The sequence below is a fragment of the Podarcis gaigeae genome (assembly GCF_964106915.1).
Source record: "Podarcis gaigeae genome assembly, chromosome: 16".
Taxonomy (NCBI): domain Eukaryota; kingdom Metazoa; phylum Chordata; class Lepidosauria; order Squamata; family Lacertidae; genus Podarcis; species Podarcis gaigeae.
In genome coordinates this window covers 24,075,515-24,100,780 of record NC_139693.1, presented here as the reverse complement: position 1 = coordinate 24,100,780, position 25,266 = coordinate 24,075,515, and the positions used below count along the sequence as shown (strand labels likewise).

Here is a 25,266-nt window from a genome sequence, read left to right as displayed (position 1 = left end):
GCGGTGGTCGGAGTGAAACAATATAAATTGAAAGCATTTGCAGATGACTTGGTATTAACACTTCAGGAACCAGTCTCCAGCACTAAAAGAGTGTTAGAATTAATTTCTGATTTTGGTCGGGTGGCGGGGTTCAAGTTAAATAAGCAAAAAACTAAGGTTTTAGCAAAAAATTTGACAGTTACAGAAACAGATGAGTTCTCCAAAGAAATGGAGCTGAATGTGGTTAAAAAGGTAAAATACCTAGGGGTGTACTTGACCTCCAAAAATTTGAATTTGTTTAAAGATAACTATGAGAAATGTTGGTCAGAAATTAAAAGAGATTTGGAAATATGGTCAAGATTGAAACTCTCCTTGTTAGGCCGAATAGCTGCTGTAAAGATGAATGTATTGCCGAAAATGTTATTTTTGTTTCAGGCCCTACAGATCGTGGACAAGGTGGAATGTTTTGGAAAGTGGCAGAAGGATATCTCTAAGTTCGTTTGGCAGGGCAAAAAGCCCCGAATAAAGTTTAAGATATTAACTGATGCGAAAGAAAGAGGGGGATTTGCCCTGCCAGACTTGAGGCTATATTATGAATCTGCAGCCTTCTGCTGGTTGAAAGATTGGATTTTATTGGAGAACACTGACGTCCTGGATCTGGAAGGGTTTGACAATGCGTTTGGGTGGCATGCATATTTGTGGTATGACAAGGCTAAAGTGCATAAATTGTTTAAAAACCATATTGTTAGAAGAGCAATTTGGAGGGTCTGGATAAAATACAAAGACTTATTGGAGAGTAAAACTCCGAGGTGGCTCTCACCGGTGGAGGCCAAGGCACGTAAGAGACCCAACATGGAGGCCCATTGGCCTAAATATTGGGAAATAATTGAAAAAACTGGAGACAATTGGAGGCTGCTAAGTTTGGAGAAATTGAAAACTAAGGTACGAGACTGGCTGCACTATGCGCAAATTCAAGAGGTATTTAAAATAGATAAAAAAGTTGGATTCCAGGTGGAAAAATCGAAACTGGAGATTGAATTGTTAGAGCCAAAAAGTAAGCTACTTTCGAGAATGTATAACTTGCTGCTTAAGTGGAATACACAGGATGAGACAGTCAAATCCGCCATGATAAAATGGGCTCAGGATGTGGGGCATAACATTATGTTTGCAGACTGGGAAAGGTTATGGAACACCGGTTTGAAATTCACGGCTTGCACTGCCTTGAAGGAAAATATTATGAAAATGGTATACCGGTGGTACATGACCCCAGTCAAGTTAGCTAAGATATATCATCTGTCTGACAACAAATGTTGGAAATGTGGAGAGGCGGAAGGGACATTCTTTCATCTCTGGTGGACCTGCCCGAAAGTGAAGGCCTTCTGGGAAATGATCCATAATGAACTAAAAAAGGTACTGAGATTTACCTTACCTAAAAAACCAGAGGCCTTCCTTCTGGGCATGGTGGATCAGAGAGTGCTTAAGAAGGACAGAACCTTTTTTATGTATGCTACCACAGCAGCAAGGATCCTGATTGCAAAATATTGGAAGACACAAGATTTGCCCACGCTGGAGGAATGGCAGTCGCAGTTGATGGACTATATGGAGCTGGCTGAAATGACTGGCAGAATCCGAGACGTGGGAGAAGAAACAACTGAGGAGGACTGGGAAAAGTTTAAGGACTATTTGAAAAAACATTATAAGCTGTATGAATGTTAAAAAATGCACCTTTCAGGAAATTCTAGCTTCAGCAAATGTAAGTTAATGAAATGAAAATTAAGACACAAGAATTCAGAGGTAAAATAATGAAATAACTTTATTGTGTTTAATATAAAACATATAAGAATTGAGCTACAGTAAAATTGAAAATAGGGAACATGATAAAATGGAAGTTACAATAAGTTTTGAAATAAGTTAACAAATTGCTGATGCTTTATAAGACAGAGAACGCAGGGTTCGGAGGATGTGGGGAAGTCCTATAGAATAGATGGAAAAAGAATATGGAAACTTGTTACTTATACCCTATCTTCTTATAACCACTCTCTATTCTTTTTTCTGTATTTCTAAAAAGCAATAAAAAATGTTTTTTTTTTAAAAAAAAAGTACATCCCGGCGGTGCCCCCCCCCTATCTGGGGTGGCATTGACCTGAACAAGGATGTGAAAGGATTTCTAGAAGGCCACATGCAAGTTCTGTTGGCATGGGAAATGGACCAGTCTCTACACAGGCTTTTAGGACACGTCCTGAGCTGCCCAGAAGATCCATCCTCGTTGGATCCACAGTACCAAGCTGCACTGGTTCAGCACAGGTCCCACTAAGCTGGATTTCAATATTTTAGAAGTCTAGATAACATGGAGACCAGAGAGAAAGAGGTAGTGGCTTTGAGGGTGGATGATAGCCTGGTTTTGCTATCAGAGGCTCTGGTAGACCAGGGGAAGGAGGACTTCCTCTTACTCTTCTGTCTTGTAGAGTTTGCGGAGACTGGAGTCCATCAAGAAATCCACTGACCTGCGCCGGGGGGGGGGGGGAGAGAGAGAGAGAGAGAGAGAGGTAAAGCAATAGTATGATCCACAAAAAACCTACAGCAGTACCTCAGTTTTCTAACATCTCCGTTGTCGAGCGTTTCGGTTTTTGAACGCCATAAACTGGGAAGTAAGTGCCTTGGTTTTCAAACGTGCCTCAGAAGTCAAACATGAAACACAGCTTCCATATTGAGTTTTCTGTTTTATGTTTTCCGTACTGAGGCTTCCGTTTTGAGTTTTCGTTTTTTGAATGTTTTGTCTTCCGGAACGGATTACCATATTTTTCCGTCTATAAAAGGTAAAGGTACCCCTGCCCGTACAGGCCAGTCGTGTCCGACTCTAGGGTTGCGCGCTCATTTCGCTCAAGAGGCTGGGAGCCTCTTTGGGGCTCAGAATTAAGAAAATGGGGGGGGAGAGATGGCCCAGAGTATAAGACGCCCCCTAATTTTTGACATTATTTTTTAAGGGAAAAAACCTAGTCTTATACACAGAAAAATATGGGTATGTTAGAAAACCAAGGTACCACTTTATTTGTATTTGCCTGGCATTTCCATGGAGGCAAGAAATTCCTCCAGGGGTTTGGGGGCATATGTGTTGTTTTTTGATGCTCTTGTAGAAAAACCTGCACCAAACCCCAAATTGAAAGCGCCCTCCCTGGCTCTCCCAATGTGACTGTTATCATGTGAGGAGAATGCACATCTGAATAAGGATTAGAAGCTGAGCAGGAATGAAACAGAAATCAAAGGGAGGCAAACAGATTCGGCAAAGAAGCAACGGGTGGCTACTTTGGGAAGGAACAACAGAATCAGTCTCTCAGTGAAGATGTGTTTCCTTGTGTCTGACAGTAGGGGGTGCCACTTACTTTAAAAAACCAGTGAGAATAGGACCTTAGGGCATGACATTCTACATCGATCAATCAAAGAGAACACAATGTCGCTGACTCTCTCTGGGCGTAATGTTTATTTTTAGACTCAATTCTTGCCCAGGGATTGAATTTATTCACATCGTTTTACCCAAGAGAACGCCGAGACACAATTTAAATGAGAAAAGTGGGGTCAGGAGTGAGATACCCTATTCTGAAAATAAGTATCCCAGTGTGAGATTAAATAAAGACCCATTTCTGACACAATTGCTCTGTTCCCCTAAGGAATGTTAGTTTGAAAAGGCGGCTGTTTAGCCATGCCTATGTCAGAGTACTTTGGCCATGTTCACACCACACATTTATGGCACTAGGAAGCCACTTTAAACAGTCATGGCTTCCTCAAAAGAATTCTGGGACCTGTAGTATGTTAGGAGTGCCAAGAGCTGTCAGGAGACCCCTATATTCCCCTCGCAGAGCTACAATTCCCAGAGAGATTCAACAGGCAATCCATCGTCTCAGGAAACACTGGGAATTGTAGCTCTGTGAGTCTTTTTTATATTATGGACATGTGTTCTGTATTATTTCGTTAATACAAGTTTGTCATGGCCTTTGGCTAGAACAGTAAACTTACAAATTGAACGTGAGGGAAACTGGGGCCTCCTCACAATTCTCAGCATAAACTACATTTCCCAGGATTCTATGGGGTAAACCATGACTGTTTAACGAGGCATCGTAGTGCTTTAAATATATGGTATGAATGTGAGGTTTAAAATGTGAGGCCGTCTTAATCACTATTGTTGCAAGGCAAGTTGCCCTTTCTAGGTCACCACCTCAAATAATAACCTTTCCCAATCTGGTGGTTAGGGCTACAACTCCATTCAACCCCAGCTGGCAGGCCTGTACTCCCATCAACAACCTAGCATCCTGCTGGTTGGGGCTGACGGCATTTGTAGTCCAAAATGGCCCCGGTGGCTGGGGCTGATGGGATTTGTAGTCCAAAATGGCCCCCGGTGGCTGGGGCTGATGGGATTTGTAGACCAAAATAGTCCCCAGTGGCTGGGGCTGATGGGATTTGTAGTTCAAAATGGCCCCCGGTGGCTAGGGCTGATGGGATTTGTAGACCAAAATAGTCCCCAGTGGCTGGGACTGATGGGATTTGTAGTCCAAAATGGCTCGGGCTGATGGGATTTGTGGACCAAAATGGCTCCCAGTGGCTGGGGCTGATGGGATTTGTAGTTCAAAATGGCCCCCAGTGGCTGGGGCTGATGGGATTTGTAGTCCAAAATGGCCCCCAGTGGCTGGGGCTAATGGGATTTGTAGACAAAAATGGCCTTGGTGGCACCTAGCAGGGCTTCTTCAAGGTTGATGCAGCTCATCCTTGGCTGTGCTCAAAGAGTGGAAGTTGCCCGTACCTGTCGATGGGTTTGATGATGAAAGGAATGGCCGAGAGTCCCACGGCGGTGGTGGCCCACTTTCTGACCGAGAGAGGCCAGTGCGTCATGCTGGCCATGAGGTAGAGTGACCCTGCGCAGATGCGGTTAATGGTGAAGCCAGGAATGGCCACAGAAGCCAGAGCCTGCCATATAAATGTGTCCACGACTGCCACTGCAGCATGCTTGCTCCTTCCTTCGTCCACGGCCTTCGCCTGGAGGAAGGATGAAAGGGGTGTAGACTTAAAACGTTTAAAACAGAAAAAGAAACTGACCTTCATCCCTTTCAGGTTTTCCATCCCGCCCTTTTTCCAAATAAGTAATTTAAAAACAAAACACCTAAAACCTAATTTATCCATGTGCTCGTTAACTGCTTCTTCTTGAAATGAAATGAGGTATATAAATTATATGAATCATTGTTTTTGTTTATTTATTGTTTCATAAAGTCCATACACCTCTCGACTGTTTAAAAAGAAAACTTCAAAGCAGTTTGCAAAAAGAGTAAAAGAACTAAATTATCAGCGAAACGTTTGAAACACTAAAAGCATAACTGTGTTTACCTCGGGCCCAGGGGCAACATTCGACCCTATCTGAAATCTGTAACTTTAATTACATTTTCTGTTTTACATTTTGGAATATTCATTTAAACAACCTTAAAATATCAATGACTTCCCTTCTTCTCCTTCCAATGTTTCATTTTGCATAACACAGATCCCTGCATATTTTATATAAACTAAACCATTCAGTATTCTAATATTACAGCCATCTAAACTTATTTACACTGTTGAATATATCTGAATGCTGCCCACATTTTCAAATAAACACAAATCTGCTCCATATATTCAATAAACATTTTCCAATCTTCTTTAAATGAATGTTCTCTTATTTTATATGTTAGGTCTGCAAACTGCACATATTCCAACATTCAACCCTATCAGGCCCTCAAAACCCTCCCTGGACAACATTAGCCTAGCTTTGCAATCTAAACATTTTTTTCCTGGCTAGAATGATTCCTTGAATTCTGACAACACCTCTTGCTTCCCTGATGGGGGACAGAGAGGAATGGGTGTGTGCATGAAATAGCTTCATATACAAAGGTAAAATCTTTGCTCCACTACCAGCATGCGGCCCCCAGAAGGGAACATGGCCCTTGACTTGAGAAATGGTTTCGTCCCCTACTCTGTACTCACAGCAGCCGCCTTCTTGCCCTTGTCGATTGCGTCGGCCGCCACGTAGGCAGTTGCTACTCCGTAGCTGGCCCAGACCAATGAGACGGGCACGATGGCCCGGAAAGACTCCCCGACCTCGTTGGCGTAACCTGTAACAAAGGTCAAAGGTCAGCAGGGGCGCCAAAGCCCCTCCCACAGCCTCAAGCTCCGCCCCACAGACAGGAAGAGTCCAACAGCTGTCATTACTTTCAAGAGTTAATGTGACCACAGCCACGGGGGGTGGGGGTGGGGAGAAACTCCCTGCTTCTCTCGCTTTGTCTCTGCTTTGTCATTTTAATTAGGAATGCTATACATCAGGAATTTTCTGGACATAGCTGGGATTCAACCGCTGAAAATTGCCTTCCGGGTAGAATTTTGGAAAAGTGGCTAAAAGGCCCGGGAAAGCCCAGATGTATGGCAGCCCCCCAAAAACCCTATTTTTTGTTGTTGAATAATTTTTATTAATTTTTAATTACAAAAGTCCAATATACACCATATTATATCAATACCAAATAGCAATACCAATTCAGATACAAATCAATTACATAGCCAGTTATAAAATTTATGTGGCCTCCCACGCAGAGCCGTAGCTAGGTAATCTCACGCCCCAGGCAAAACTGTCCTGATTGCACCCCCTAACCACTGACAAATTAGCTCTTCTTCCGCCTCTCCTCCAGAACCCCTCCCCCCATTCAATTCACCCTCTATTTAAAACTTTCTTCTTATAAATATTCTTATTTATAGACATATTTATGGAGATTTTTTAAAGCCAATTTTGCAAGACCCCTCCCCCCACCTGCACCCAAGGGGGACCACCGCACCACCCCCTAGCTATGGCCCTGCTCCCACGTGCTGTACTTCAAGGTCTGATTTCCTCTAATTCTGCCTCCAGACTATTGCTCAAAACAAATACAATTCACTCTTTATGAAATCCCTTATACCATGACTACAATGATTTTTACATTTACATTTAGAGGTAAAGGTAAAGGGACCCCTGACCATTAGGTCCAGTCGTGACCGACTCTGGGGTTGCAGCGCTCATCTCGCTCTACAGGCCGAGGGAGCCGGCGTACAGCTTCAGGGTCATGTGGCCAGCATGACTAAGCCGCTTTTGGCAAACCAGAGCAGCACACGAAAACGCCGTTTACCTTCCTGCTGGAGCGGTACCTATTTATCTACTTGCACTTTGGCGTTCTTTCAAACTGCTAGGTGGGCAGGAGCAGGGACCGAACAAGGGAGCTCACCCCGTCGTGGGGATTCGAACCGCCGACCTTCTGATTGGCAAGCCCTGGGCTCTGTGGTTTAACCCACAGCGCCACCCACTATTATAATTATTAAAACACATTTAGTAATTTGTAAATTAGCAAGTGAAGTTCTCATTTTTCCTTCCTGTGTTAGGTTTTAATTTTCATCAATTGTTCCTTTATTTCTTTATCAAATATTATGTCCATATTGATTATTCCTGATCTCCTTTGTGCCTTATGGCTCTGTTGACTCCGTGTTACTCTGGAGAAATCTCTCTCTTTTGTTCTCAACTCATCGGATTGCAGCTGTAAAAGTCCATACTTTCAATTTCAAGCAGGGAGTCGCCTAACATCCTGCCAAAGCCCTATTTTTAATTCACCTGTCAATAGAACTGAAATATGAAGAATGAGATCCATTTAGCGCCACTAAGTCTAAGCCACAGCATCTTTTATTAATATGGAAAGGGAGGGGAGTGGCTAGGTCGGGATGGCATGGGGATGAGGGACCAACTCCCTTCTCTTGTGGGGGCCCAATTAGTGCCACTGCCTTCCGTTAAGAGTTTGGGTGTAATCCTTGATGCCTCCCTTTCCATGGAGGCGCAAGTTACAGCAACAGCCAAGGCGACATTTTTCCACCTTCGCCGCATCAAGCAGTTGGTCCCTTACCTTTCCCGCCCCGACCTGGCCACAGTGATCCATGCGACGGTCATCTCCAGGCTTGACTACTGTAATTCGCTCTACGCGGGGCTGCCCTTGAAGCTGTCCCAGAAACTCCAGCGGGTACAGAATGCTGCAGCGAGGCTCCACACGGGGTCTCTGCCATGGGAGCATATTCACCCAGTGCTTTTCAAGCTGCACTGGCTCCCGGTGGAGTACAGGGTCAGATTTAAGGTGCTGCTTTTGACCTTTAAAGCCCTTCATGGCCTAGGACCCTCGTACCTACGGGGCCGCCTCTCCTGGTATGCCCCACGGAGAGCCTCAAGGTCCATAAATAACAACACCCTAGTGGTCCCGGGCCCTAAGGAAGTTAGATTGGCTTCGACCAGAGCCAGGGCCTTTTCAACACTGGCTCCGGCTTGGTGGAACGCTCTGCCTCATGAGACCAGGGCCCTGCAGGATCTGATTTCTTTCCGCAGGGCCTGTAAGACAGAGTTGTTCCGCCTGGCCTTTGGCTTGGAGCCAGTTTGATTCCTTCCCTCCCCCCCCCCTCTCTCTTTTTCCCCTTCTTTTCCTTCTCCTCCTGCGATGAGGCTATATTTTAATATTTTAATGTTCCATTATTTTAATTGTTGTGTTTTATTTTTGTTTTTAAGTTTGTAATCATTCATCTTGTTTTTATTATTGCTTGTAAGCCGCTCTGAGCCTGGCCTTGGCTGGGGAGGGCGGGGTATAAATAAAAAATTATTATTATTATTATTATTATTATTATTATTATTATGCCTCAATGTGGAAAACACCCCCATCATTGCCTGAGGTATGTGAGGTTACAGAATGCGCACAAACATCTCAACTGCGTACTGTTCACGGAAAGTGTATAGGAGGAGAATTTAAGCACTTCTTTTTAGTTTAAGCTTCAGTGGATTGCAGTGAACTGGGTTACGGTTTGGGGGACCAACCAACACCAAGCCTAGTATATGATGAACGTATCCAAAAAACTGTCGGATGGGATGAAGCCAACCCATCCAGTTCATATATTACATTAAGTATTGATTTATAGCCCATCTTTTCTCCAAAGGAACTCAACACACTTCTCCTTCTCCCTATTTTACCCACAGAACACCCCTGCGAGGCAGGCTTGGCTGAGAGTTGGTGACTGACCGAAGGTCACCCTGTGAGCTTCATGGTGGGGATCTGAACCCTTGTATTGCAAGTCCTAGTCCAACACTCTAACCACTACACCACACTTCTTCCTTCCAAGGAACTCAACAAGGTCACGCAAAAATTTTATCCTCCAAATTTATCCAGGCAGAGGCGCCCGCCCTGTGGAACACCCTCGCTTCAGATGTGAAGGAAATAAGCAGCTATCTTATCTTTAAAAGACATCTGAAGGCAGCCCTGTTTAGGGAAGTTTTTAATATTTAATGCTGTATTATTTTTAAAACTTGATTGGCTGGGGAAACTCAGCCAGATGCGCGGGGTATAAATAATAAATTATTATTATATTGTTATTATTTAACTGCAAGAAGATCAAACCCATCCATTCTTAAGGAAATCAGCCCTGAGTGCTCACTGGAAGGACAGATCCTGAAGCTGAGGCTCCAATACTTTGGCCACCTCATGAGAAGAGAAGACTCCCTGGAAAAGACCCTGATGTTGGGAAAGATGGAGGGCACAAGGAGAAGGGGACTGCAGAGGACGAGATGGTTGGACAGTGTTCTGGAAGCTACCAGCATGAGTTTGGCCAAACTGCGGGAGGCCGTGGAAGACAGGAGTGCCTGGCGTGCTCTGGTCCAGGGAGTCACGAAGAGTCAAACAACAATAACATTATTATTTATCCAATATTTCCTTCAGTCTAACCCGCCACACATGATTGTTGTGAAAGTAAAATAAAGGGGGGCGTTTAACCTTGCAAGACCACCAGAAAGACAACAGCATAACAACTGCTTTAATTTTCTTTGCTGGCGATAACCTCCACCGTCCCTTTCGCTCCCGCGTGCCTGACTGCCGCAGCTGTTCCTACAGGATTAAATTTCACTGCGCTGCAAAGAGGGGCAGCAATGCAGCCATTTTGTGCTGTTTGACACTCTTCAGAGGACGCAGTCTCCACCGTCTCCTCCTCCTGATGCCCTAGCAAAGTCCTTTTCCAAGGTCCAGAGAAAGTCACCTTAGGAGCTGCCTGCCACCCAACGCGGCAGAAACTTCCCGGTAAACGACACTTTGCACGAGGGATCCTGCTTCTCAAATATCACTGAACGGAAGCTGACATTTCATCCTTGAAGCTGCCACATCACCACCCCCCTGCCCAGTTTTTCACCCCATGTTCCTGCCATTTTTGAGCTGTGTCTTCAATAGCTGTCCAAGACTGTCAACACAGGAAACAGCCTTGCATAGAGTCAGAACACAGATCCATCTAGCTCAGCACAGTGGTACCTTGGTTCTCAAACACCTTGATACTCAAACAACTTGGCACCCAAACACTGCAAACCCAGAAGTAAGTGTTATGGTTTGCAAACTTTTTTCGGAAGACGAACGTGCTCCGTTTTGAGTGTTATGCTTCCGATTTGAGTGCCACACTTCCATTTTGAGTGTTACGCTGAGGTCTGTCTGTTTTTGCCATTTATTTAGCGTTTATGTTTTTGCGGCTCTTTTTTTGTTTTGTTTTTGTGGCTGTGTGGAACCCAGTTCAGCTACTGATTGATTGGTTGTGTGACTGCAGTACATTGTTTATTGCTTTCATTTTATGGATCGATGGTCTCGTTAGATAGTAAAATTCATGTTAAATTGCTGTTTTAGGGGTTGCTTTTTTTAAAAATCTGGAACAGATTAATCCATTTTGCATTACTTTCTATGGGAAAGCGCGCCTTGGTTTTGGAATGCTTTGGTTTTGGAACAGACTTCCGGAACGGATTTGAGTTTGAGAATCAAGGTACCACTGTACTATCTACATTGACTGGCAGCAGTTTTTCCAGCCGGATTTGGGGAGATTTAAGCAAGGGCTTTTGGCATGCAAACTAGTTGCTCTGGCCACAAGGTCAAGAGTTACACACATGACATTTGGTTGTGCAAAGTTTTGTCCCGCAGTCATCTTTAAAGACAAGGACACCAAAATATAATCACAGAAGCCGTGTTCCCCTAACAGCAAACCAGCAGGAGCTGCTGCAAATCTTCTTTCTTTCTTTAAAAAAAGAGTCAGTATGTGTAGTGGTTAGAGTGCCAGACCAGGACCTAGAAGACCAGGGTTCAAATCTCCACTTGGCCTTGAAGGTGATTTTGGACCAGTCACAATCTCTCAAGCTAACCTACCTCGCAAGACTGCTGTGAGAAAATGGGGAGAGAGTGAACCATATATCTCACCTTAAGCTCCTTGGAGGGGAAAAAAGGGGGGGATATAAATGCACGAAATAAATAAAAATACTTTTCCTTTGAAGATAACGTCATTTATGTAGCAATGATACAGAACAACACAGAAAATCAAGGGGATCCTTAATTCTTTCCCTATGTTGTTGTCGTTTGTTGTTGTTGTTTTCTATTTAAAATGGCTGTCCTCAACAAGAGGAAAAACAACTTGAAAGGAGAGTGACAGATTTTAATAGGGAAGCTGTCAAAAAAGTTAAGAAGCCTCTTCCCCTTTGCAGTGCCCAGTTGCCCACTGCAGACAGCAAGTAGGAAGGAAGGAGAAACTGAATTTTGTTTGCATTTCCATGAGAAACAACATCAAAATATATAGCAGATGTACAATAGATATATATAGCTATAAGGAGTATATCTGGAAAGTTATACTCAGCTGCATGTAATTCATCATTTGGACTTCAGATCATGACATTTGTACCCAAACGCTTATGTGGGGAATTTATTTTCCCTGTTTCATATATATATATATAGCATCCTTGGACTCCACAACACATTTATTTATTTATTCAATTCATATCACATCCTTCCTCCTGGTGAAAATGCATCAATAAAAACCAACATATAAAAAGAGTTTGAAATATTCTCTCAAGCAGTGATTTCAGGGTCGCCATCAAATGCCTGGATCTAAACTAGGATGTTTCCAAATTCCTTTCAGAAGCCAATAACGAGAGGGGCAGATGTGCCTCACCAAGGAGGGCATTCATCAGACAGAAAACTGCCACTCAAAAGACCCTACCATGCGTGTATATGCCAGCCAGACAAGGCCTCCTCACCTGCCAATCATAGTCTTGGAGATGCCCACTATCTCGTGCCTGGTATCTATGAGAACAATTGTCCCCTGTGTATCTTTTGTGTTGAAAGAGAAGGGTGTACAGTATTCTCATCAGCAGGGAGGCTTAAGGCTTGCAGAAGCTCTTGTAGACTTGAGTGTGGACCCTAAGCTAACGCCATAATAAACATCTTCAAAAAAAGGTGCCACAAGACTGCTTGCTGGGTTTTGTTGTTGTTGTTGCTCCAAACTAAAGTCCTAATGCCACTTCCTTGGGAGTAAGACCTACTGAATTAAAAAGGACTTACAGTGGTAACTCGGGTTAAGTACTTAATTTGTTCCGGAGGTCCATTCTTAACCTGAAACTGTTCTTAACCTGAAGCACCACTTTAACTAATGGGGCCTCCTGCTACCGCTGTGCTGCCGGAGCACGATTTCTGTTCTCACCCTGAAGCAAAGTTCTTATCCTGAAGCACTATTTCTGGGTTAGCGGAGTCTGTAACCTGAAGCGTATGTAACCTGAAGTGTATGTAACCTGAGGTACCACTGTACATCTGAGCAGTACACAACTGCCCTGCTGGAAGTACCTTCAGGGAGGTGACAGTATGCCATTTTATTGCATTTCTATCCCACTTTTTTTTCTCCAAGAAGCTCAAAGTGACAGACTTGCTTCTATGCCTCCTCATTTAATCCGCATAACAGCTATGTGAGGTAGGTTGGATTAAGAGGTATTTGACAGATCCTCAAGGTCACCCAGTGGGCTTCATGGCTCAATGGGGAATTTGAACGCAGATCTCCCAGGTGCTCAGTTCTTTACCTAAAAACACACCATCACTGCCCATGTATGATTGTGCCCTGAAAACTAAACATCTATTATTAACATTATTTCACCGAAAGGTATAGCACCAACGGTGCTTAATGGCGGTAAATTGGGACGAGAGTTGCCAACTTCTTTCCTCGATGGAACTCCTGTGCCTAAGAAAGGGCAAGAGCTTGAAGGCACAGGAGCCCTGGCAGAAAAGCAGTTGGCAACCTCCGCTGCCCAATCCTGAGAACAGCGTTCCTTGCCTTTTACTCCGATCAGTCTCCGCCGACCGATTTCCACCCCCCCGTCCCGTCCGCCAACTTCTTGTTGAACGCAGTCCCAGCGGGGAAAGCGCTCTTCCTCCGCCTGCAGGCTTCCTCGAGAGTAAATTTCCCGCCCTTAATGGAGGCTGGGACTGGCGAGGAGGCGCGCGGCGCGGCGATCGCCCTGCAGCCACTCACCCAGGTAGCGCACCCACGTGTCGCGGTAAAGGTCCGGCGCCGGCAGCGGAGGCTCCTCGGCCGGCGATCCCATGGCCGGCTGCCCCGGGGCGCCAAGGGCAGGAGCAGGAAGGACAGGGATCGAGGAAGAGTCCCGGGCTGGCGGGCCAGCGCAGGCCGCGCCTCCTCTCCAAAGCGCGCAGCAGAGCGCACGGCGCCGCGGAGCCAGCGGCCAATGGAACCGGGCCGAGCCGAGCCCCGCCGGCCGAGCCGCCTCCCCACTGGCCGCCTGGCCGCGGAGAGGGGCGGCCCCAAAGGAGGAGGAGGAGGAGGAGGAGGAAGGCTGCCTGCCCACGAGAGCGCACGATCGCGCGTGGGGACCTCGAGGGTGGCTCTTCCAGGCATTGCCTCTCCGCCTCAACTCGCAGGGCTGTTGTGAGGATTGAGTGGGGAGGGGGAGAACCATGTCTGTGGGCACTGTCAGCTCCTTGGAATCGGTGGCGCATGTCCTTCTGGCTTGCACTCTTTATAAAAGACTTGAGGAATGAGATTGTTGTTGTTGTTTTTTAGTTGTGTCCGACTCTTCATGACCCCATGGACCAGAGCACGCCAGGCACTTCTGTCTTCCACTGCCTCCCCCAACTTGGTCAAACTCATGTTGGTAGCTTCAAGAACACTATCCAACCATCTCCTCCTCTGTCGTCCCCTTCTCCTTGTGCCCTCCATCTTTCCCAACATCAGGGTCTTTTCCAGGGAGTCTGCTCTTCTCTTGAGGTGGCCAAAGTATTGGAGCCTCAGCTTCAGGATCTGTCCTTCCAGTGAGCACTCAGAGCTGATTTCCTTCAGAATGGATAGGTTTGATCTTCTTGCAGTCCATGGGACTCTCAAGAGTCTCCTCCAGCACCATAATTCAAAAGCATCGATTCTTCGGCGATCAGCCTTCTTGATGGTCCAGCTCTCACTTCCATACATCACTACTGGGAAAACCATAGCTTTAACTATATGGACCTTTGTTGGCAAGGTGATGTCTGCTTTTTAAGATGCTGTCTAAGTTTGTCATTGCTTTTCTCCCAAGAAGCAGGCTTCTTTGGGACATATAAATGCAATAAATAAAAATGAAAACAGGCAGCTGCAGCTTTGACTATCCGCAGAGCTATAATTCCCAACACCCTTAAAAAAACTACAGTCCTCAAGATTCTTTTGGGGGAGAAATACAGTAATGTGCTTTCGGGACACAGTGTGTTTGTAGCTTGAACAGAAATGAAACCCGGAAAAGGGCGCTGATGGCTCAAATCTGAATCTCGGTGATGGAGACGAGTCCGTTCAGACCACGAGATGGCGCGCTCGTTAACACTATCTAGCAGGGGATTAAATTGGGATTAGATTTAGGCCGAGGCAGCTGTGTTTGAAATCCGAGCTGCCAAATTCTCCAGTTCACTTTAGGGCAGGAAACGAGTTGAGGGGCTCCCAGGCAGGCAGGCACGCGTCTCTCTCTCTGCTCCCCAGAAGTCGCTGCCTAACAGTAGGGCCGATTCCTAATTGCTTATTCATGTTCACGTTTGACACCCTCCTCCCTTTCATTTCAGTTAAAAACTCTCAGGATGGTTTCTAAAACAATGAGCAAACTAATTTTTAATGAGTTGTTTTTTTTAAATAAAAAACAACCCATGCAACAGGCTGACCACATAAACCCCCAAATCAGGAATCAAAATCTAACAGACGTCAGCAAATAAAAATGTTTTCTTCTAGCACCAAAACATATTACAACTCAGCTGCCACTTAGCAGATTTCCATAGCTGGGACAGCATTCTAGAAAAAGGATGTCTCTGTCCAGTCAGTAAAATGCTATCCTCAAGCGATCCTAGCTCATAAAAAGATATCGGACATGTTTGTAATTTTTAGGTATTAAATGTACTTAAGGAGATAATGACTTGTTTCTTATGCCAGGAGCAAAACCTTCTTGACCAGTTGCCCCTGATTCCCACAAAAGCATGTGCCACAACCGAGGCATGGCCTTCAAGGTATCACAGGTGTCTCTCTCGTTTTTCTTAATGAAAAAGCGGAACTCCAGGTTTAGGCTAATTGTACCCAAAGGCAGGAATTGGCACATGATCCCTAAATCAGCTCTTCCGCCCTTAACAAAGATGGCTAACACACCAGCCGGAAATGCCTCCCGTCCCATTTAGGTCCGCCTATGAAAGCACAGGCTGGTGGGCACATGAGGTTGAGTGACAACCAGATACGAAGATACAAAAATCTGTTTGCATGTACGGTTCAAGAAGGAAAACAGAAATGGATTTTTATTTACAGTATTTTTTTAAGAGGTATTTCCACCACTTCCTATGCAAGATCCCTTTAAAACTGGAATTGCAAGGAACAGGATTGCATGCAGCCTGTCACTGAACTGTAGAGATAATATGATCTCTCCCATTGAAAGGTACAGTACTTTGTTTTCGTCATGTGGTTTGTCAGAGCTTGGTTTGCTTGAAATCCAATTCATTGTCTTCTTGGCTGTAAAAGTGAAGGTGCATGATTGCTCTCTCCGGCTTAATTTGATACAGGAATCACTACCTCCAAGCCCTGAAACCAGTTAGATGCACAAAATTAATAGTAAAGAGCACATGCATGCATTTATATTTTTAAGAAATGAGTTTTATTTTTAAATATTTTGTTGAGGAACAATAAGCACAAAGCAAAACAGATATTTGGACATCAGAAACTTCACACATTTTCTCAATGGTGGGTAGACCAAGTCAAAGAGCAAATACAGAACTAAGGTCTGCTTCTCCAGTTTGCTGTGACTGCCACCAAACACATTTTCCCCAAGCCTTTGAAAGGAGGGGGAGGCACTTGCTGCATGGAGAGCCTCCCTCCCTCTGTTAAACCACACTGGGGCAGCCTGCCATTGAGCGTGATGACCACTTACATTTTTATGTATATAAGGGAGAAAGTGGGAAAACAATCCATCTTCAATACAGAGTAGTACTTCTGCCTTTTCGGAAAGAGGAGCACATATTCGGGGGGAAACACATTTTCTATAAAATTTGCCATGCTGTGTCATCATCCGAGCGTCAACTTCTCAGCTCAAGCAATTCTCCAAACCAGCCTTTGACAGCCCATCAGGTGTTTTGAACTACAGCTTCCATCAGCTGCAACCAGTACAAAACATTGGGTGGGAGAGTGGCCGATGTTTCCTTAAGCTGGCCAAGACTGTTCCCACATCTCATGTACTAGCCTTGTAATGAGAACCTAAAAGTTGTTTCTAACCTCTAGGAATCTTTAGCAGCTGTTAAGAGAAATGTTATCAGATCTTTGTGCAATATACCCACACACACGTGTGTGTGTGTGTGCGCGCGCGTGTGTGTGTGTCTGCAGATACTGAGGATGATAAGTCCCAACGGGCTTTTGTTTTGTTTTTGAATTGCCTGTTGTGTAATTTGCAAATACGCCTCCCACTAGTTCGTGAAAGCTCATTACTAGGGACGATTATCTATTTTGCTTCCTCTTATTTCCTCATTTTCTTAAGCTGAGTTCTCTGTATTTCCACATCCATTTGCAATTTTATTTTCAGCCCTCATGAGAATTCCTCAGCCTTTTAGAGCCTTTTACATATATATATATATATATATATATATATATATATACCTGTTCGTATGCAATTTTGCCTAATATACACAATTTTGTAAACCCTCTCCCCTTCATATTTGTATGGCATTTTCACTAAGAGATGCATTTTGCACACACTGTACCCGTATATATATATTTTGCACAAGTTACTTGACTGAAGACTTACACTACAAAATTCAGAGAAGTGCAAATTTCAAAGAATGGCTCTGTTTCCATTCTGGAAAATGCAGATTTGGTAGATACACCTTTAAAACATGAACTGAATTGCATTTCTCCCTCCTCCCCTACACATGTGGCTACTGTTCCCCATACTGTACGAGTTAGGAGCTTCCTGGTTTTATGTGTTATGGTTTTAGTGCATTTTTTGGGGCAGAAGGGCAGATATAAGTGCTAAGGATACAGGGATCCCTAAATCTGACTCCCAGTTATAAATATATTGGTAGTGACAGGTAAGTAGCTGGCTAGCGAAAACGCAGGTGGAAAATGCATTGTCTGGTTGGCAAACTGTGAAGCTGCTCAACCGGTTTCTGCACCCTGGGTGTCTGCTATGTTTCTATCTGGCTGGTATTTCTGAGTCCAGTGTTAGTGTCAGCCAATTTAAACAACAGATTTTTAGTAGCGTCTGCTCAGCTTCCCATCTGGGAGACCAAGCAGTCGCATTGAGGCCATCCCATTCGCTTAGAACAGAGGTCTTTAGTCTCTCCTTAACCCCATACTTGGGACGCGGGTGGCGCTGAGGGTTGAACCACAGATCCTAGGACTTGCCGATCAGAAGGTCAGTGACGGGGTGAGCTCCCGTTGCTCGGTCCCTACTCCTGATAACATAGCAGTTCAAAAGCACGTCAAAGTGCAAGTAGATAAATAGGTACCGCTCCGGCGGGAAGGTAAACGGTGTTTCCATGTGCTGCTCTGGTTCGCCAGAAGTGGCTTAGTCATGCTGGTCACATGACCTGGAAGCTGTACATCGGCTCCCTTGGCCAATAAAGCGAGATGAGCACCTCAACCTCAGAGTCAGTCACGACTGGACCTAAAGGTCAGGGGTCCCTTTACTTTTACCTTAACCCCATCCTTAACCCCAACTTTGGCCACCCAACTCAACTGGATTTATTGTATACACCTCTCTCTCTTCCTAAACAAGAACATGGAAATGAGATCGCAGAATGCAGCTGGTGATCAGAACTTGTAACCAATAACTCATACCTGAGCTTGCATATTTTTTTCTTCCCTCCCCACTTATTTTTTTCTTTTGTGCCATATGTGTATGTTTTTGTTTAAGATTGCAAGACAGAAAGTAAGAAATGCCTTTTTTCAGTGATTTGTAAGCCATGACAGGAGACGTTCCCCCTTCCAGCTGACGAGTGGGATAAAAATTATTGAAATAAACCGGGTAGCAGTTTTCTGGACTGTACCACTTTATGCTACATTTAGAGGAGTACACTTTTGAATATTCCACCCTCTGTTTTCTTTTTCAAGAAAATACATGCCACAAATAGTAATTGAGCACATTGCAATTGATTCAGAGGAGCCCTGTCATGCTCACCCTCCCCCCAATGTAAGAGCACTTAAAAACCACAAAGACATCTTTCCCCATTGCCTGAAGTTTTGTAGTCCTTCCTTGTAGCCCTTCATATGTTGGACTCCATCTCCCATCAGCCCTAGCAGCCAACGGGGCCAAGAGTTAGGGATCATGGGAGTTGTGGTCCAGGAACAACAAAAGAGCACCAGTTAAGGGAAGGCCTAGAGCAGAAAATTCACAATGCCTCTCCAGCAGTTTATATTTTAGCTTCATGTTTCATTTTATCATTTTGATTGCATTGTTTTTAGGGTTTGCAACTATTAACTTCCTTAGGCCAGAGAAATAAGGCTACATAGGGAATGATTCCTCAGGAAGTTCTATATTATTGATGATATATTTTGTGGTTTTATATTTTGATTTTGTTCTGTGAACTGCCCTGAGACATCCAAGTATAGGACAGTATATTATTATACCCCACAACCCCAACTGTAACAAATGACTCAAGTGCTGAACATGTGCTTGAGTTTGCTTGTTTTCCTCATGCCTCCTCACCCCCATTTCCTTTTGTGATGCAACTTGTGCATGGTAAGCTTGCGGAACAGGGATTGTCTCGTTCTTAATCTTTTCTGCAAGGTCCTGTTTTTATTCCCTCCCCCTGCCCCGAGAAACCCTACCGTGAACAGACGTAGCCATGCATACCAACTCAGATGTTTATTAACATTTCTCATCTTCAAGGTAACTGAAAAACTAAAATTGAGGTGCGGGAGGGAGAAAAATAAAAGTGCTATGTTTCTGGACACTCTGGCCAGAACGTGTCCATCGGGAAAATTTTATTTCCTTGGGCCTCCGGTTTTCCACGCACTCAAGAATTTCGACAGAGAAGTTCCTAAGCAAAGAGATAGGCAGGGAAGAAGTGGCCTCTTCCTAAGCTTTTCCCTCCCTCTCTGAAAATGTGTCGCAGGTACAACTTGAAACCCCCTTGCTGAGCAAAGATCCTACAACCACCCCAAAAAACTAACTGAGATGAGAACCTACCCTGTAAACTGCTTTTTTAAAAAATGTGCAGGCTTTTCAGACATTCAGGACCAGTGCCATGCAGACAGGTCTGGCACACCTGTTGCAGGTGCATGGAGCGTAAACGAGGCAGGTGGATTTAAGGCAATCCATTAATAGAAGCAAGCACTGCGTGGAGAGAGCCAATCCATCTTGCCCCCCTCCAATACATTTTTTGCTGAAACTTTCCCAGAGTTTGAGAGGTGCCTGCTGCTCTTGGGAATAGCCAGAACGAGGAGAGAAGAAAAGCAGCACCTCTGATGGCAGCCGCTTCCGACGGATGGGTCCCGGGCTACGCAGGCCTGGTCTTGAAAGGACAGACTTTGCACCATGCTCTGTGTGCTTGTGGAATTCACTGCAGAGGGCAGTGATGGGCAGTAAGGGGAGGTGGCTTTTTGAGGAAGCGGAGGGAGGCTTAAACGCACCCACAGAGCAGGTGTGGCTAACCTGCGGCCCTGCAGATGCCGTTGGATTCCCAATGCCCACCAGCGCCATCTGGGAGCGCGGCCGATGGTCAGGAATGATAGGATTTGTAGTCCAGCAACATCTGGAGGGCCCCAGGTTCACTCTATAACAGCCAGAAAGGGATTTGTTATTTTGGTAAAGGACACACCAGAGCAGGGTCTTTTTGTGGACTACAATTCCCATCATCCCTGACTGCTGGTCCAGCTGGCATGGGATGATGGGAGTTGTAGTCCAAAAAAACCAGCTGGAGACCCAAGTTTGGGAAATCCCGTAGTAGAGAAATGTGGACGTGTTGGGTCAGGGCTGATGGGAGTTGTAGTCCAAAGCATCTGGAGAGCACTCAGTCCAATCCGGCGAGGAGTCCCGAAAAGTCCCCCTGATCTTTCAACGCTATGCCTACCGCAGGGGTGGGGAAATTCTGCTCCGAGGGCCACAGGCGGCCCTCAGCGTAATTTCAGAAGCCACCTGCACACAACCAGTTCAGACCTCTGGCATGAGCGATCCATTGTGGTCCCAGCAGCCTGGTGGGTTGGGGGGGGAAGAGGAAGAAAAAGAAGCGGGGGGGGGGGGAGAGAACGGGGTGGGTAGCCCTGCCCACCATTGGTCCGTGGCCTGTGACCAATTAGCCTTGAGGAAATGCAGCCCCACGCGGGAAGGAAGGCCATGTAAACACAGAGGCAGGGCTACAGAGCTTGAGAGACAGAAGGCAGCTCTCCTCTGCCCATTAGCGTTGCCGAATCAATCCCCACTACCCTAGAAAAACTGCTGGTGGGTAACATCCCACAGTAGGGACTGGAAGAGACCAGTAGGTCTCCGTATCCAACTGCAAAAAGAATCCACCCCAACCGCCCCAAATTAAATTCCCCCACCATCCTTGGGAATCTTCCTTCCACTCCTCTGCCCCATAAACCCACCCCTCCCAAGGGGAAGAAGCATTTTTAGGATTGCCGCCTTTGTGGGGGGGGGGTTTGCAGGGTGGAGGGGTGAGAAAGCTCCATCAGGCGTGGTTAATCTTCAGCTCTTTTATCTGCTCCTCCACCTTCTGGAAGTCTTCTTCCACTTTCTTGTCCGGAAGTAGCACTTCGACCGAGTAACTGATTTTCTTGGCATGGATGTAGCTATACGTGTTGTCAAACCGCAGGACGTCTGCGTGGGCAGAGGAAAAGGACAGCAAGTGTCATGTCAGGGCTGCCACTGCCCCTTTCCAAAACTCCCGGGAGCCCAGAGTGCCACCAAGCAAGTACAGTTGTGCCTTGGTACCTGGATGTTTGGGCTCCAAACGCCGCAAACTCGGAAGTGAGTGTTCCAGTTTGTAAACGTTCCCTGCAATGTCCGATGGCTGCAGGAAGCCACACTTCGGTTTCTGAATGTTTTGGAAGTCGAACGGACTTCCAGAATGGTACTTCTGGTTACGTACTTAATTCGTTCCGGAGGTCCATTCTTAACCTGAAACTGTTCTTAACCTGAGACACCACTTTAGCTAATGGGGCTTCCCACTGCGGCCACGCCGCTGGAGCATGATTTCTGTTCTCATCCTGAAGCAAAGTTCTTAACCCGAGGTATTATTTCTGGGTTAACGGAGTCTGTAATCTGAAGCGTTTGTAACCTGAGGTATGACTGTACTATCTATCATCTATCTATCTATCTATCTATCTATCTATCTATCTATCTATCTATCTATCTATAAATGTCTTGGCTCCCGAACAAATCGGCTCCCAAACGCCACAAACCTGGAAGTGAGTGTTCCAGTTTGCGAACGTTTTTTGGAAGCCAAATGTCCGATATGGCTTCCACAGCTTCCGATTGGCTGCTGGAAGCTCCTGCAGCCAATCGGAAGCCGCGCCTTGGTTTTCGAACGGTTTCAGGAGTCGAACGGACTCCCGGAACAGATTAAGCTTGAGAACCAAGGTACCACTTTAATATATCATGTATAATATTATCTGATTCCTGCATTGCAGGGCGTTGGACTAGATGGTCCCTTCCAACTCTACAATTCTATGTAAGTACATGCTGTTCAGAAATGATACACTGGGGGGCTATATTGCATAAGAGCGTTATTACAGCGCATGATACATGCAGGGGGGCAGGTCGGAATTCCCCATGGAATTCTATGCAAAATAAAGTTCATCCCTCCAGATGAACTCAAGTCCATTCAGGGAAGACTGGAGGGGGGGGGGACTGGAAAGTGAGAGATCTGGGTACCACTTACAGATCCCTGGATCCGCACAGGTGATCGAGCCGTCTTCAGGCACCATGTGGGCGTTGTAGCGCTGGTTGGGATGCACTTCCTCCATTTCGCTGGCATGCTGGCGCCCCCCAACTTTGGTCTTCAGGTAGACACCAAATCCTATATCGGCCCCATCTGACATGAACTGCCACCTATAAGCAGGGATATCAGAGTGGAGTGGGGAGAAGTGAAGGACGGTTAAGAATTATGAGAAGCATTCATTCCTCCGCATTCTGAAGTGATACAGTCTGTGCCCCACTTTGCCTGGCGATGCCCCCACCCCCATGTCTAAAGTCCTCCTATGATGTTTGTGCAGAGTGCGTACAGTGGTACCTCAGGTTACATACGCTTCAGGTTACAGACTCCGCTAGCCCAGAAATAGTACCTCAGGTTAAGAACTTTGCTTCAGGATGAGAACAGAAATCGTGCAGTGGCAGCGGGAGGCCCCATTAGCTAAAGTGGTGTTTCAGGTTAAGAACAGTTTCAGGTTAAGAACGGACCTCCGGAACGAATTAAGTACTTAACCCGAGGTACCACTGTATTGTCCAGCAAAGGTCCCTTGAATCTTTTATTAAAAGCTTACCGCTGAACTAATGGTTTTAACGATGAAATAGCCTGTTTAATGCCAGTTCTCATTTGGGGAGGTGATGGCTGGGTTAGACTGCTGGACTGGAGTGTGTGCCCACCCACCCACCCCCTTGCCCTAAACTGCTGAACTCCAACTCCCATCGGGCCCCAGCGTGGCCAACGGCCAGGGATGATGGGAGTTATAGTTCAGGTGGTGGAGTGGCCAGAGCGTTCAGTTAGGCCCTGGAAGGCCAGAGATCACATCCCCACCCAGCCAAGAAACCCACCAGGTGACCTTAGGCCACAGTCACTCACTCTGGACCTAACCTACCTGGCAGCATTGTCCTGTGGGTGAAATGGGATGAGAGAACCGCACATCACCCTGAGCTCCTTGGAAGGTGGGCCAGGAAAATATTAAAATAGGTGCGCTGCCAGAATTCCACTTTCCTCAGCCCACGGTTTGCTCCTGCCTCGGCTTACCTCAGGACACAGCCCGGGAAGAGGATCTCGTATTCCAGCTGCTGCGAGGAGCCCCGATTCACCATCACCGAATGCTCATACTGCTGCTTCAGCTGGTCCCGTACGTAGTATGTATTGGGGACTTCTCCACCATAGTTAAGCTGCGCACAAGACCACATCGGTGAGGAGACTGAGGCTGCTGAGACAACACCTGCTCAACGCTCCTTCCCTGTTGTTGTCCTCTACACTCCCTATTCCGATGCATCGAGCTCAGAGACTGAAAGAGCTGCTTCCCCCTATATCAATATGAGCCTGGTTGCTGGGCTGGTCATGATGTCTGCCAGGCACTGATCTTGCATCTAGGAGCCTCCCCCTCAGCGGCCTGAAAGAAAGTCTGAGGCCTTTTTGGGTCTAGACAGCCATAGCCCTAGACCTGGCCTATGCTCCAGGAGTAGCCTATGCAGGTGCCCTACAACTCCCAACATCCCTTGATGGCAGCTCCATTAGGGCAAATGGGGCACTGCCCCTCGGCCTGACCTCAGCCAGCCTCCACCTGCATGCCTTAAGTGGGTGCCCTGAATATTGGCTTCTTCTTCTTCTTTAGTGCTGCGCTGGTAGAACTCAACAAGGAAGAGAAAGATGGGGACAAATCTACTGTCAGTTTGCTCCACCTGCCAGTGGCTCTGGCGCCACCTACTGTTCACCTCCTGGGCTTCCGCCCTATCGGTCCAAATGGGCACCCACCACCATTGCTGCCCCCCCCCAGAAGAGGGATTGATTGTTAAGCCACTCTGGGAATTGTAGCTCTGGGTGGGGAATAGGGGTCTCCTCAGGATCATAGCTGTCAACGTTTTCCCTTTTTTAAGGGAAATTCCCTTATTCCGAATAGGATTCCTCGCAAGAAAGGGGAAAAGTGAATGTGGCCCAAGTCTTAATTCTGTAAAAGCCATTTCTACTCGGGGCCAAAGTAATTGGCTCTGAACTGTTAGCTTTCTAGTGGTCTGTCTTAGTACAAGAGGTACGGCCTAGAAAATCTTGAGGAACTGATAATTAACCTGGCAGTCAAAGAAGCACTCCCATAAACAAAAAAATATTTGCTTGTTATTTAGATGTTGACTGGGTTGTAATCAGCTCACACCAAGTTCTCTAGCAAGTGTGTGCAAAGCAGTAACGTGCTTTTGAGAATTTAAAGGTGGGCCACAAGTCCTGGAAACCAGAAAGAGGCAGAGTCAGTATTCCCTCTGCATGGCTGCCTGGGTCCAGCTCTTTCCACCTGCTTCCTGCCTTGCAATCTTGTGTCTCATTCCCCTACCCAGACTCCTCCAAATTTCCTGCCTCCTCCAAATTTAGGCCACCAAACCTCCCTAGCTGCTTGGGATAGACCCCCGCCCCACCCCGCCCAAGGGCTAAGGACCCCCGAGTGCTACCTGATGAGTGTCCATACCATAGTCTTGCATTTGGGGTCTCCATCTGGGTCTGTGAGGGTTCCCCCATATTCCTTGGGGATCTGTGAGGGGTCGATGTGCTTTTGCAAAACCTCCTTCCAGTTAGCTGGGAGAAAAGCGAGAGGGTTCGTTTATTGGATAGAAATTGATTTCCAACCGACTCAATACAACAGGCAAGCAATTTGTCTAAGGCAGGGGTCGGCAAAGTTTTGGTGGCTTGGGGAGGTTCACGGTTCCGCAGAAACATGCACAAACGCTATTTTTGGTGCTCCTTCCGGCGCGGAGGAGGCGTGCACAGCTTCCCATTGGCCACAGGAGCTTCCTGCGGCCAATAGGAAGCAGGCCAGCATCGTGGGCCTTAGATTGCTGACCCCCTGGTCTAAGGGGATTATGAAAAAGCTGGAGATTAACCAGCAAAGGTCAATATTCTCCAGAGCTGACATTTACTCTTCAAATATCTGAAGGGCTGTCATGTGGGAAATGGAGCAAGCTTGTTTTCTGCTGCTCCAGAGGTTAGGGCCAGAAGCGATGGATTTAAATTACAGTGGTACCTCGGGTTACATACGCTTCAGGTTAGAGAC

The 25,266-nt window shown here is 46.1% G+C and overlaps 2 protein-coding genes across 3 annotated transcripts in view; both read right to left on the bottom strand.

Moving 5' to 3' along the window:
- Positions 1-2,082: 2,082 nt before the first annotated feature.
- On the bottom strand, positions 2,083-13,598 carry MTFP1 (mitochondrial fission process 1). The gene is made up of 4 exons (XM_083717790.1): positions 13,348-13,598; positions 5,980-6,107; positions 4,772-5,004; positions 2,083-2,483 (listed from the first exon to the last, which is right to left on the bottom strand). The coding sequence occupies exons 1-4, from the start codon at positions 13,418-13,420 to the stop codon at positions 2,426-2,428; spliced, it is 492 nt and encodes a 163-aa protein (XP_083573916.1). The 5' UTR covers positions 13,421-13,598; the 3' UTR covers positions 2,083-2,425.
- A 5,567-nt stretch (positions 13,599-19,165) lies between these two features.
- The window catches only part of SEC14L2 (SEC14 like lipid binding 2), a 34,515-nt gene continuing 28,414 nt past the window's right edge, over positions 19,166-25,266 (bottom strand). For both annotated transcript variants that reach the window (XM_083717467.1, XM_083717468.1), the window contains 4 exons: positions 24,685-24,791; positions 23,262-23,401; positions 22,197-22,366; positions 19,166-21,133 (listed from right to left, as the gene is read on the bottom strand). In XM_083717467.1, coding sequence (XP_083573593.1) covers positions 20,985-21,133; positions 22,197-22,366; positions 23,262-23,401; positions 24,685-24,791 — 566 coding nt within the window. In that variant the 3' untranslated portion in view covers positions 19,166-20,984. The remainder of the gene's footprint in view (positions 21,134-22,196; positions 22,367-23,261; positions 23,402-24,684; positions 24,792-25,266) is intronic.